General features: G+C 39.4%; 1 protein-coding gene across 5 annotated transcripts in view; it reads left to right on the top strand.

The window, feature by feature from the left end:
* The first annotated feature begins 1,530 nt into the window (after positions 1 to 1,530).
* Positions 1,531 to 14,103, top strand: part of LOC144294565 (L-lactate dehydrogenase C chain) — a 42,576-nt gene continuing 30,003 nt past the window's right edge. For 2 of the 5 annotated variants that reach the window (XM_077866269.1, XM_077866273.1), the window contains exons 1-3: positions 1,533 to 1,705; positions 1,987 to 2,121; positions 8,172 to 8,289. In XM_077866269.1, the coding sequence (XP_077722395.1) occupies positions 1,996 to 2,121; positions 8,172 to 8,289 (244 nt within the window). In that variant the 5' untranslated portion in view covers positions 1,533 to 1,705; positions 1,987 to 1,995. Of the gene's footprint in view, positions 1,706 to 1,868; positions 1,888 to 1,986; positions 2,122 to 8,171; positions 8,290 to 14,103 lie in introns of all 5 variants that reach the window. The other 3 variants (XM_077866270.1, XM_077866272.1, XM_077866271.1) reach the window with 3 other exon arrangements.

Here is a 14,103-nt window from a genome sequence, read left to right as displayed (position 1 = left end):
GTGCCTTGGGTAGATATGAACGAAGAGCTTTTTCTTCACCTAGATCAGGAGTTTGGCCATTACCAAGATGATACCTCCTTTTGCCACCAGAGGCCTGTTGGTCATCCTGGCCAGCAGTGCCAACCTCTCAACTGAGTGGTAAATGAGGTGCAAATACTGGAGTTGCTGTGGAAGGAAGCACACAAGTAAGTAGTAGACAGGACCAACTGTGGCTTCTGCTCCTGTCTGCTATAGGTAACCTGTTTCTTGGGGCTGATAGTTTGTGAAAAATGCCATAAGAGAGACAGGAGAGATGTGTGGAGGTGGTGGTAACTGACACATTGGTCAAGAAAAGCTAGAGGAAGCACTATTTATGCTTAAGACTGAAAATGAGAAATCAACTTTGAGAATGGTTGGAGGACTTTCTACAAATAGGGAACAGCAAAAAGTCCTGAGCCAAATGAAAGCTGGGGAAAAGCTGGAGGGGAGTGAGGGAAGAGTGTCTTGAAATGAAGCTGGAGGGCTAGTAGGAGGCCAAATCTTGAATGTCTTTTAGGTTGTGGTAAAAAATTATTTATTTTACTGACAAATCACTAAAATAAATCTCTGAAACGAATTTAAAAATTAATTTTTAAAAATTGGTTATTTTAAGTGTAATGGAATGCCATAGTTGGGTTTTAAGCAGGGTGATGGCATGGTTTGAACTACATTAAGAACAAACCATAGGCTTTGAAACAGAAAATGGAAAAGGATTCAAATGCAAATACTCAACAAAAGATGGCTGGGGAGGTTGTATCCTCTTCTGTGGGTTATAAATTCTTGGTATAAATTAGAACTATCCTTAGAAAACTAGATGTGGCCTTCCCTTTTCATTACTACTTTAATTAAATCTTTATTAGCACTCCATGTTGAAGCTACAGAGCCCAATAATGTTTTAAATTCCTGCAAATAGGGACGCCTGGGTGGCTCAGCAGTTAAGCGTCTGCCTCTGGCTCAGGGCGTGATCCCGGGATCAAGTTCCACATGGGGCTCCCTGCATGGGAGCCTGCTTCTTCCTCTGTCTGTGTCTCTGCCTCTCTCTGTGTCTCTCATGAGTTAATAAATAAAATCTTTAAAAAAAATTCATCTTTGGCACTCGGGTCGCATTAGCATGCCGTCTCAGAAAGAGGCAAATCATCTGGAAGCAATCTCCTCAGACACTCTCTTCAGATGGCGCCACCCTAAGAATAGTTGCTCCCAGGATTGCTTTTTCCCAGTGCAGCCTGGAGCCTGACCCTCACCAGCCTATACTCATAAGGGTTTCCAAAAATTCGGCACTAAATCCAGTCCCAGGCCTAGGCTGGCTGAGGAAAACGAAGCCAATAGCCCAATAGCCCTCTCTTGCACACTTTGAAAGCTTGCCTAGAATTCTTCACAGGGGCACGCAGGATGCAACCGCACACCCTCAGAAAACCCCTTCATGCAGAGAGGTCCCTAACTGCTGCCAATGCACCTGCGCCTGGGCCAGCGGGGGCGGGGCTTCCGTGCTGACGAAAGAGTCGTGTGCGTGGGAGCGTTCTTACGTCGTCGGCAGTGCCGAGAGTAACCGTCACAGGGTTTTGCACCTCAACTGCCGTCGATGGTTTCCTTTTGGTGTAACTTTTTTTTTTTCTTTTAATCTTCCTTAAAAGCAGTGCGTTGAGTGTTCCGGCTGCCTGTGGGCTAAGTTGTGCCAAGCAAAGCGTTTGTGAGTGTCAGGTTCTGGGGTGAAAATGGTGGCTGGAGGGCAGGGAGAAATAAAAAAGCTTATTGATGCCCCAACCCCTAGGTAGTCTGTTGCTTCTTTATTTTTCCACACCGCTTGACCAGGAAAATTCTTTTTTTCCACTTCCTCTCACCCTCTGCTCCAGTGTTCTGCAAACCTAATAGGTAGGCCCTTAGATGTGCAATGTGATTAGTAATATGGATACTATGAGAGTGATCAGTTGAGGGAGTTTGATGCTGCTGAAATTTCATTATCCCTCTCAGGTTCTCAAAATGTCAACTGTCAAGGAGAAGCTTATCGAGAATCTAATTGAGGAAGATAAAATCTCCCAGAGGAAGATCACCATTGTTGGAACTGGTGCTGTGGGCATGGCCTGTGCTATCTGTATCTTACTGAAGGTGAGTGAGAAGCCTATCCTGTGGCTGAAAATCAAGTAAGAGCTTTTAGGTGTTGTAGATGTTGATGAGTTCAGGGCTGTAGGGCTAATCTTCTCACAGCCAATTATGTGTTCACTTACCTGATTTTGATGTAATTTAAGAAACACTTATTTAAAGTTTACCATGTATTATTGGGCATTGTTAGAGTATTTAAATTTATTCATAGGAGACACATTGACTGCATTAATTTGTTAAAACTCGGTTTAAAAAAAAAAAAAACTCGGTTTAAATGATCCCATACCTTGCCTTCCTGGAAGAGTGATGGGTGAAAATCCTACCCAGAAGCTTATACTTAAAAAAAATTTTTTAGGTGTGTCTGGCTGGCTCCGTAGGAGGAGTGTGGAACTCCTGATCTCGAGGTTGTGAGTTCAAGTCCCACGTCGGTGTAGAGATTGCTTAAAAATAAAATCTTAAAAAAAAGTTTCTGTTCAAGTATTCCATTCTCATTGTAAAACAAGAAGTACCAAATTTGATAAATAATAATGGAAGTCCTTTAATTTTCCTTTCTGTTTCCACAGCATCTTTTCATGTGCCTGTTGGCAATTTGTGTATCTTCTTTGGAGAGGTGTCTATTCAAATCCTTTGCCCGTATTTATTTATTGTAAGAGTTTATTTAATTATTTACGAGGGACAGAGAGAGAGAGGCAGAGACATAGGCAGACGGAGAAGCAGGCTCCCTCCGGGGAGCCTGTGTGGGACTCAATCCCAGGACCCTGAGACCACAACCAGAGCCAAAGGCAGACGCTCAATCACTGAGCCACTGAGGTGCCCCTGCCCTTACTTATTTATAAATAAATTTATGTATTTATTTATTTAGGAGAGACAGTTCACATGTGGGAGTGGGGAGGGCTGAGGGAAAGGGACAGAGAGATTCTTTTTTAATTTCTATTTCAATATTCATTCATTCATTCAGTCAGTCAGTCAGTCATTCATTTTAGGGGTGCCTGGGTGACTCAGTCAGTTAAGCATCTGCCTTCGGCTCAGGTCATGATCCCAGGGTCCTGGGATTAAGTCCTACATTGGGCTTCCTGCTCCATGGGGAGTCTGTTTCTCCCTCTCCTCCTTGCTTTTGCTGTCTCTATCTCTGTTTCTCTCAAATAGGTAAAATCTTAAATAATAATAATAATAATTGAGAGAGCATGAGTGAGAGGGACAAGCAGATTCCCTGCTAAGCAGGGAGCCTGATGAGGGGCTCAGTACTAGGACCCAAAGATCATGACCCAAGCTGAAGGCAGGCCAACTGAGCCACCCAGGCACCCCGGTCTATATATCTTTATGTCAATACCATGCTATTTTGATGTAGCTTTGTATTAAGTTTTGTTTTTTGTTGTTGTTTTTTTAAATTTTTATTTATTTATGATAGTCACAGAGAGAGAGAGAGAGAGAGAGGCAGAGACATAGGCAGAGGGAGAAGCAGGCTCCATGCACCGGGAGCCCGACGTGGGATTCGATCCTGGGTCTCCAGGATCGCGCCCTGGGCCAAAGGCAGGCGCTAAACCGCTGCGCCACCCAGGGATCCCTGTATTAAGTTTTGAATTCAGGGAGCATGAGATCTTCAAATTCTTTTTCAAGATTGTTTTGGCCATTTGGAGTCCCTTAATATCCTATATTATTTTTATTTTTTAAAAGATTTATTTATTTATTCATGAGAGACACAGAGAAAGAGGCAGAGACACAGGCAGAGGGAGAAGCAGGCTTTTCACAGGGGACATGATGCAGGACTCGATCGCAGATCCTGGGATCACAACCTGAGCCAAAGGCAGGCACCCAACCGCTGAGCCACTCAGGTGTCCCTTATATTAATTTTAGAATGGATTTTGCTCTATTAGAAACAATGCCATTGAGATTTCATAGGGGTTTACATTAAATCTGTAGATTGGGGAAACCTGGGTGACTCAGTGGTTGGCACCTGCCTTCGGCTCAGATCGTGATCCTGGGATTCAGGATCAAGTCCCTCATCGGGCTCCCTGCGAGGATCCTGCTTCGCCCTCTGGCTGTGTCTCTGCCTCTCCCAGTCTCTGTCTCATGAATAAATAAATAAATCTTTAAAAAATAAAATAAATCTGTGGATTATTGTGGGTATGTTAACATCTTAGCAATATTAGGTATTCAATCCATGAACATGTGATTTCTTTCCACTTATTTGTGTCTTCTTTGTTTTCAGCAATGTATTGTAGTTTTCAACATACAAGTCTTTTGCTTCTCTAAATGTTTTAAAAATATTATTTAATCTTTATAACAGCCTTGGAAGGTAAGTACTGCTGTCATCTCCATGTATAAATGAAAATACTGAAGCATAGATATTAACTAAGTTCCCCTTTGTCAAGTAGCTAACATAGGTAAAGGAGCTAGAATTCAAATTTTGGCAAGTCTGGACACAGATCCTGTTGTGTTCTTAAAAGATTTACTATATTACTTAGATAATTTTTTAAAACCAGCAGAAGAAAATGAGAGGAAGCAAAGCCAGTTAAATTCCAGAACCCTAAGAAAGGCTCAGGAATTGGAAGTACCAACTGCTTCACAAGGTGTATGTGAGGAATGGGACAAACACAGGAGAATTGGTTAAAAGTTTATATGATCAGAAGGAAAACTACCAGATTCTCTTCTTTACCTTAATCAACCAAGTAGCCACCTCTCACATCTCAGCAGGCCAAGGGAAGGAGTATATTCATTGGAGAGTTTGAACCAGGCAGGTTCTGCACTCAAGACATGAAGGATAGTAAGGACAAGCATCTTATTGAAAGCAGTAGGATTAGTTGAAGGTCTCCATGTTGGACAATGAAGCAGGAACCCTTTGACTTCCACTTGGCTGCTAGAAAGCAGATTGTCAAAGATGGAATAAGGAAAAAAGATGAAATTAGAGAACCAATCAGGAAGTCCTGTAACTCACTGATGATTCAGTAAGAAAAAAGAAAGGGAAAGAAATTATTTGAGAGATAAAAGAAAAATTCTAAAACTGAAGGATATGAGGTGGCAAATATAAAGAATTCACTGAAAAAAAACAAAACAAGAATTTATTGAATGGGGCACCTAGGTGGCTCAATTGGTGGAGCATGTGACTCTTGATCTCAGGGTTGTGAGTTTGAGCCCCACATTGGGTGTGGAGATTACTTAAAAATAAAATCTTAAAAAAAAAACTATTTTGAGTGCTCAGCACAATGCATCAGGAAAAAAAAAAAAAAGCCTCCTGCAAGGCATATTATCATGAAATTTCAGAACTCCAGTTGTGAAAGACAGTTGTTGGAGCCCATTTATTTCCTACCAGAATCCATAGTATACTGGTAAATACCCAGGTCACATTGATGTACATTGTGGGATAAATGGAAAGTGATGAAAGATATTAAAATATGCATATTTATATAATTTATTGTCTTCAAGGAACATATAGTCTGTATTGAGTACTAGAACTCCATATGTCATTGGAAGGTAGACTTTTATTTTTTTAAATTATTTATTTATTAGAGAGGGAGAGTGCACAAGCAGGGGAAGCAGTAGACAGAGGGAGAGGGAGAAGTAGGCCTCCTCCCAAGCAAGGAGCCTGATGCAGGGCTTGATCTCAGGACCAAGGACCATGGCCTGAGCTGAAGGCAGATGCTCAACCAACTGAGGTGTCCCAAAAGGGGGACTTTAAAGCATAGCAGTACATCCTACTTCCTTGTGCTATACAAAATAATGTGGCCCTAGCAGTTTTCCTTAGATTGATTTTAATTCTCTTTTCTTTTACCTTATCATTGTTTTTCTAGAACTCCCTGGGGAAGAGAATGCTAATAACTATTCTTCTTTCTCCTCCCCCTGCTCCTCCTCCTCCTCCTCCTCCTCCTCCTTCTTCTTCTTCCTTCTTCCTTCTTCCTTCTTTCTTTTCTTCTTTCTTCTTTCTTCTTCGAGAGTGTAGAGTGAAGGGGGCAGAAGGAAAGGGAGAGAGAGTCTTAAGCAGACACCGTGAAGAGCATGGAGCCCAATGCAGGGCATGATTCCTTGAACTTGAAATCATGACCTGAGCCAAAACCAAGAATCAGATGCTTAACCAACTGTGCCACCTATGCACCCCGCTCATAACTATTTTTAAAAGATTCTGACAGGCTAAACAAACCCAGACTCTCTATTTGGAATTTTATTTGAGAAATGACTCACCTAGATATAGTGACTTCTTAAAAAATAAAAAACTTTTAGGGATTATTTGAGTTCTGTCTTTGACAAGACAAATGGAGCTGGGAAGATTCCCTTGAAAAGAGAATTATTTGGTAACTTAAGAAGAGATATAATTCACGTTGGAAATATTATTTAAATGCAGGCTGTGTTGGTTATTAAATTTTGTCACTCAGCTCCAAATCCAACTTTCTGTACTCTATTGTGCTGGTACTGTATCTTTGCATAATCTTTTTCTCCTTTACCATTTGGCATTTTATTAGGCTCTGCCAATACGGGGCACTAGAGGGAAGTTGGAAGGCAGGGGTGGAGGAATGACCTATTCCTTCCTGTTTGCTTGTTGTTTTGGTCACTTTTGTCCCAGCTATAGATCCCTTTGCCTCAATGGTAGAAGTTGGTTCTAGCTTCCAGTTTCTTTTGGAGCTACCTCCCAGCCTCATTTTGCCCCTTCAGTAGTATCTGTAGCAGCCAGGTTTTGCTTATCCAGAGGTATGAGCTTGGCTCCATGAAGCACCTCCTTTAGTCTCTCTCTTTGATCCCTCAGTCTTAGGGGTAGTAGCTTCAAACTGTGATTTCTATCTCAGGGTTACCTCAGTGTTCCCATTTTGTCCTTTCATCCCTCCTCCAGCTGTCTATCCATCCCTATGTTAAATACCTTCTTTTGAAATGCTTAGTTTCTGTTTTGCTGTTCATGCCCAGACAGATACATAGACTAATATAAAAATGGATCTATAAAGATTATCTGGTTTCCTTATCAGTTAGCTTAGAAGTGATATGTAATCCCTCTGGGTGAAACTCTTTGTCTTCCTTATATTCCTGATATATAACACATAATTTAGTACATTTTAGGATCTACAGTTTTCCAGAAAGTTCAGATGGTATCTGATATGAGAAAAAACAGTAGTAAATAGGGATTTTGGTCCCTTTACCTTCTTATCTTTAGAATCTGGCCACTGTAATTTAGGGAAAACATATCTTCTACATAGTTCTGTATTCTACTTCATTTGGTAAAAACTTAATTCAAATTAGTAAGCAAAAAAGATATTACACCAATCTTCCTGAATTTATGATGACGTTTCATCCCAGTAAACTCATCATAAGCTGAAAATATCCTGTTGAAAATGTATTTAATACACCTATACCACCTATCATAACTTAGCCTACCTTTAACATGCTCAGAACAATTATGTTAGCTTATAGTTGGGCAAAACAATGAAACACAAAGCTTATTTTATAACAAAGTGTTGACTATCTCATGAAATTTATTGAATATGGAACTTAAAGTAAAAAACAGAATGGTTGTAAGGGTATCTGTTGTTTACTGTTATGATCGCATGGCTGACTGGGAGCTATGGTCTGGTTATATGCCCATCTACCCCTAGGTCAGAGATCCAAAGTTAAATGTACTGTGCTGAACCATATGTAATGGCTTTCCACAGGGGGCCGCCTTTCCATTTCGGCCATAAGATTGCATACCAAAAACAATTTCAGCCAATTCAGAAATTAGGCATAAAGGTTAAATGTAATAGAATCCTTTGATGAACTTAATAGCTTTTCATCATTTTTAAACTATTATCTGAAGTGGGAAAAAAAAAAGCCACTTCTAAAAAATTTAACAATGATATGAAGGCAAAGCAATTAGTAATTTTTGCTACCTTCTGTTGCTTACCTTGACTTCTGGTCACTCTGTGCACATTCACAAACTATCACTTTTTTTAAACTATCACTTTTATATCATTTTTTCTACCAAAATATAACTCTACTTTGATTATAAAGTAGCTACATACAGATTTTTCTCACTTTTCTAAAATTGAAGCAGGAACATTCTTCAGAACATGTTATTCAAAAGCTTTCATGTATTTTAGGATTTGGCGGATGAACTTGCGCTCGTTGATGTTGCAGTGGACAAACTGAAGGGAGAAACGATGGATCTTCAGCATGGCAGTCTTTTCTTTAATACTTCAAAGATTACCTCTGGAAAAGGTTAATTTTAATTGTATAGAATTCAGAGCTTTTAAAAAGAGTAATGAGGGCAGCCTGGGTGGCTCGGGTTTAGCGCCGCCTTCAGCCCAGGGCCTGATCCTGGAGACCCGGGATCAAGTCCCATGTCGGGCTCCCTGTATGGAGCCTGCTTCTCCCTCTGCCTGTGTCTCTGCCTCTCTCTCTCTCTCTCTCTGTCTCTTATGAATAATTAAAATCTTTAATAAATAAATAAATAAATAAAAATAAAAAAGTAATGAATTTTAGCAAACTGTTATCCATAAATCTAAAACAACTCTTATTGGGACATACAGTATAAGGGCTAATTTTTAATTTTTAAAAATAATTTTAAAAATATTTTATTTATTTAATTTTTATTTATTTATGATAGTCACACACACAGAGAGAGAGAGAGAGGGGGGCAGAGACATAGGCAGAGGGAGAAGCAGGCTCCATGCACCGGGAGCCCGACATGGGATTCGATCCCGGTTCTCCAGGATTGTGCCCTGGGCCAAAGGCAGGTGCTAAACCGCTGCACTACCCAGGGATCCCTATTTATTTATTTGAGAGAGAGAGAGAAAGCACTAAGCAGGGAGTAGCAGAGGAAGAGGGAGAAGCAGGCTCCCCGCTGAGCAGGGATCTAGTGTGGGGCTGGATCCCAGGAACCCAGGATTATGACCTGGGCTGGAGGCAGATGCTTCACAGACTGAGCCACCCAGGTGGCCGAGGGGTAGTTTTTTCTTTTTTAAGAATACTCCAGGGATGCCTGGGTGCCTCAGCAGTTAAGTATCTGCCTTTGGCTCAGAGTGTGATCCTGGAACCCCCAGATTGAGTCCCATGTCGGGTTCCCTGAATGGAGCCTGCTTTTCCCTCTGCCTGTGTCTCTGCCTCTCTCTCTCGGTGTCTCTCATGAATAAATAAATAAAATATTTAAAAAAAGAATATTCCACTCAAATTTGAGAAAATTTGTAAAATAAGTATAAACTATAAGAAAAAGATTTAAAAATGTAAAGAAAATTTAAAATCTCTTCTGTTAATGATTTTTTCCTTTTTCTATTCATTTTTACATTAGTGTCATATTGTATAAATGCTTTTTATTTTAAAAATTTTTTAATTTTACTTTTTAAAAGATTTTATTTAAGAGAGAACTAGCAAGAGGGAGCACAAGTGAGGGGGTAGGGGTAGAGCAAGAGGGAGAAACAGTCTCCCTGCTGAGCAGGGAACCAGATGCAAGGCTTGATCCCAGGACCCTAGGATCATGACCTGAGCCAAAGGCAGATGCTTAATGAACAGCCACCCAGGTACCCTCATGTATCTATAGTCTTTAGCCTAGTTTTCATTTTGTGTTTTATAGAGGACCAGTTTTCAAAGTATAGTGTGAGGCCATAGAACAGGTAATTGAGGATCTTGGTGCCATTAGCATTAGCATCATCTGCTGACCAACTAGAAAGCCTCAGAGAATTAGGAAAAATAATTATTTTGTCATACACTAAAGTGCATAGTGCACTATTTGGTGATGTGATTCAATATATATACTTTCTACAAAGCCCTCTCATCTAACATGATTAGAATATGAGGGTGGTTACTTAATTTAAAAATGCCTGTTAAAAAAATAATAATAAAAAATAAAAAAATAAAAATGCCTGTTAGAAGGATCCATCACTGGAGATATAACAATTCCAGATTTCAAGGTCTATTGCAAAGTGGTAGTAATTAAAACAGTATGGTACTGGCATAAAAGTAGATTTACAGATCAATGGAATAGAACAGAAAACCCAGAAATAAACCCACAACTTTATGGTCAATTGATCTTTGGCAACAGAGGAAAGAATATGGGAATGGGAAAAAGACAATCTCTTTAACAAATGGTTTTGGGAAGACTGAACAGCCACATGCAAAAGAATGAAACTGGGCCATTTTCTAACACCATACACAAAAATAAACTAAAAATGGATTAAAAACCCAAATGTGAGACCAGAAACCATAAAAATCCAAGAAGAAACCACAGGCAATAATCTCTTTGACATAGTCATAGCAATATTTTTCTAGATATGTCTCCTGAGGAAGGAAAATAAAAGCAAAATGAACTATTTAGAGATAAAAATTTCTGCACATCCAAGGAAACAATCAACAAAATTAAAAGGCAGCCTACAGAATGGGAGAAGATATTTGCAAATGATGTATTTGATAAAGGGTTAGTATTCAAAATATATAAAGATTTGATATGACTCAATATCCCCAAAACAAATAATCCAATTAATGAGCAGAAGATATGAGCAGACACTTCTCCAAAGAAGACACACAGATGGCCAACAGACATAAAAAATGCTCAAATCACTGATCATCAGGGAAATGCAAATCAAAACTCAATGATATACCATCTCCTATCAGAATAGCTAAAATCAAAAATACAAGAAACACATGTTGGTGAGGATGTGGCAATAAAAGGAACCCTCATGCATTGTTGATGAGAATATAAACTGGTGCAGCTACTAGAAGGTATTATGCTAAGCCAAATAAATCAATTAGAGGAAGGCAGTTATTGTATGATTTCATTCATGCAGAATTTAAGAAACAAAATGAGATCATAGGGGAAGAGAGGGAAAAATAAAATAAGACAAAATCAGACAGGGAAACAAGCCATAAGAGACTTTTAACTATAGGAAACAGAGTTGCTGGAAGGGAGGTGTTGGGGTAATGGGGTAATTGGATGATGGGCAATAAGGAGGGCTCGTGATACTATGAGCCTTGGATGTTACACGCAACTGATGAATCACTGAACTCTACATAGACTCCGAAACTAATAATACACACTCTGTTAATTAATTGAATTTTAATTAAATAAGTCCAGTTAACATACAGTGTAAAATTAGTTTCAGGTGTATAATTTAGTGATTCAGCACTTGCATGTAAGATCCAGGGCTCATCACAAGCGGACTCCATAATCCTTAGCATCTATTTAACCCATTCCCCCACCCACCTCCCCTCTGGTAACCATCAGTTTATTCTCTATAGTTAAGAATCTGTTAATTGGTTTGCCTCCCTCTCTTTTTCCCCATGCTCATTTGTTTTGTTTCACACTAGTGAAATCATATGATTTTTCTTTCTCTACTCCTAATCTGCCCAAAGCAATCTACACACTTAATGCATTCCCTACCAAAATACCAACACCATTTTTCATAGAGCTAGAACAAACAATCCCAAAATTTGTATGGAACCACACACACAAAAAAGCAAACCCAAATAGTCAAAGGAACCTTGAAAAAGAAAATCAGGGGCACCTGGATGACTCAGTAGATAGAGCATGCAATTCTTGATCGTAGGGTCATGAGTTCAAGCCCCTGAGAGAGTTTAGTAGAGTTTACTAAAAAAACTTTTTAAAATTAAAAAAAAAAGAAAAGGAAAGGAAAGCAGAGCTGGAGGCATCACAATTCTGGACTTCAAGTTATATTACAAAGCTGTAGTGATCAAAACAGTATGATACTGGCACAAAAATAGATACATAGATAAATGGAACAGAATAAAAAACCCAGAAAATGAACTATTTATTTATTTATTTATTTATTTATTTATTTATTTATTTATTATTTTTTAAAAAAGATTATTTATTCATGAGAAACACACATACACACACACACACACACACAGAGAGAGAAGGAGAGGCAGAGACACAGGCAGAGGGAGAAGCAGGCTCCATGCAGGGAGCCTGATGCGAGATTCGATCCCTGGACTCCAGGATCACGCCCTGGGCCAAAGGCAGGAGCTAAACCACTGAGCCACTCAGTGATCCCTGAACTCACAATTTCCTGGTCAATTACTATCTTCAACAAAGCTGGAAAGAATATCCAATGGGAAAAAGTCCGTCCAAAGAAAGGGGTTGGGAAAACTGGACAGCTACTTGAAAAAAAAAAAAAAGGAACTTTTCCATTTTCTTACACGATACATAAAAATAAGCTAAAAATGGATGAAAAACCTAAATGTGAGACAGGAGACCATTAAATTCCTAGGGGAGAACACAGGCAGTAACATAACCTCTTTGATACCGGCTGTAGCAACTTCTTACTAGCTATGTCCCCTGAAGCAAGAGAAACAAAAGCAAAATAAACTGTTTGAACTTCATCAAAATAAAAGGCTTTTGTACAGCAAATGAAACAGTCAACAAAACTAAAAGGCAACCTATGGAATGGGAGAAGATAATTTGCAAATGATGCATTTGATAAAGGGTTAGTATCCAAAATATACAAAGAACCTATCAAAATCAACACCCCAAAAATGAATAATCCAATTAAAAATGGGCAGAAGACATGAATAAACATTTTTCCAAAGAAGATATACAGATAAAAAAAAAAGAAGATATACAGATAGCCAACAGACATATGAAAACATGCTCAACATCACTGATCAGGGAAATACAAATCAATAATGAGATATCACACACCTGTCAGAATGGCTAAAGACAATAACAGAAAAACAAGTGTCAGCGAGGATAGGGAGAAAGGGGAACCCTAATGCATTGTTGGTGGGAATGCAAACTGGTGCAGCCACCATGGAAAACAGTATGGAAATTCCTCAAAAAGTTAAAAAATAGAACTACCTTACAATCCAGCAATTGCACTACTAGGTATTTCACCAAATGAGGCAAAAATACTGATTCAAAAGGATCCATGTACCCTGGTGTTTATACCAGCTTTATCTACAATAGCCAAATTATGGAAAGAGCCCAAATGTCCATTGACAAATGAATAAAGAAGATGTGATAGGGCAGCCCCGGTGGCTCAGTGGTTTAGCACTGCCTTCAGCCCAGGGTGTGATCCTGGAGACCTGGGATTGAGTCCCACATCAGGCTCCCTGCATGGAGTGGAACCTGCTTCTCCCTCTGCCTCTCTCTCTGTGTGTCTCTCAGGAATAAATAAAACCTTAAAAAAAAAAAAGATGTGATATACATATATACATAGACACACACACACTCACTATGGACTATTAGCCATACAAAAAAATGAAAACTTGCCACTTGGCAATTATGTTGATGGAACTAGAGAGTATTATGCTAAGTAAGATAAGTCAGTCAGAGACAAACATCGGAGACATTTATGTTGACCTAAAACATGGAAATGTTCTTAGAAGTTCATTCGCTGATTTTCTGATTTGAATATGGTTCAGCTAATTGAGTTTTGCAGTATCTTTTAAAAATCACACCAATAGTGATCAATTTCATTAAAGTACTGTAATTAAAGACTCTCACGGGGAATATCTTGGTGGCTCAGCGGTTTGGCGCCTGCCTTGGGCCCAGGGCATGATCCTGGAGTCCCAGGATTGAGTCCCATGTTGGGCTCCCTGCACGGAGCCTGCTTCTCCCTCTGCCTCTCTCTCTGTGTCTCTAATAAATAAGTAAAATATTAAAAAAAAATAAAGACACTCATGAAATAATTTAATCACAAAATGCTACTGAATTTTTATGATTTTACTTCTTTTTTATTTCTCTTACCTAAAAGGACAATTTTTTTTTTAAAGATTTTATTTATTTATTCATGATAGTCACACAGAGAGAGACAGAGAGGCAGAGACACAGTCAGAGGGAGAAGCAGGCTCCATGCACCGGGAGCCCGATGTGGGATTCGATCCCGGGTCTCCAGGATCAGCCCCGGGCCAAAGGCAGGCGCCAAACCGCTGCGCCACCCAGGGATCCCTAAAAGGACAATTTTTAAACAACTTGCTTTTGATAATGTCTTTCCAAGGCATTCAACTTAATTTTCTTGGAAACAATCATTGGGGCATCTGGGTGGCTCAGTTGGTTAAGCTTCTGACTTTGGCTCAGGT

The sequence above is a fragment of the Canis aureus genome, chromosome 23 (genome assembly GCF_053574225.1).
Source record: "Canis aureus isolate CA01 chromosome 23, VMU_Caureus_v.1.0, whole genome shotgun sequence".
NCBI lineage: Eukaryota > Metazoa > Chordata > Mammalia > Carnivora > Canidae > Canis > Canis aureus.
The sequence above is the reverse complement of the archived record's forward strand: the minus strand, read 5'-3'. Positions and strand labels throughout refer to the sequence as shown.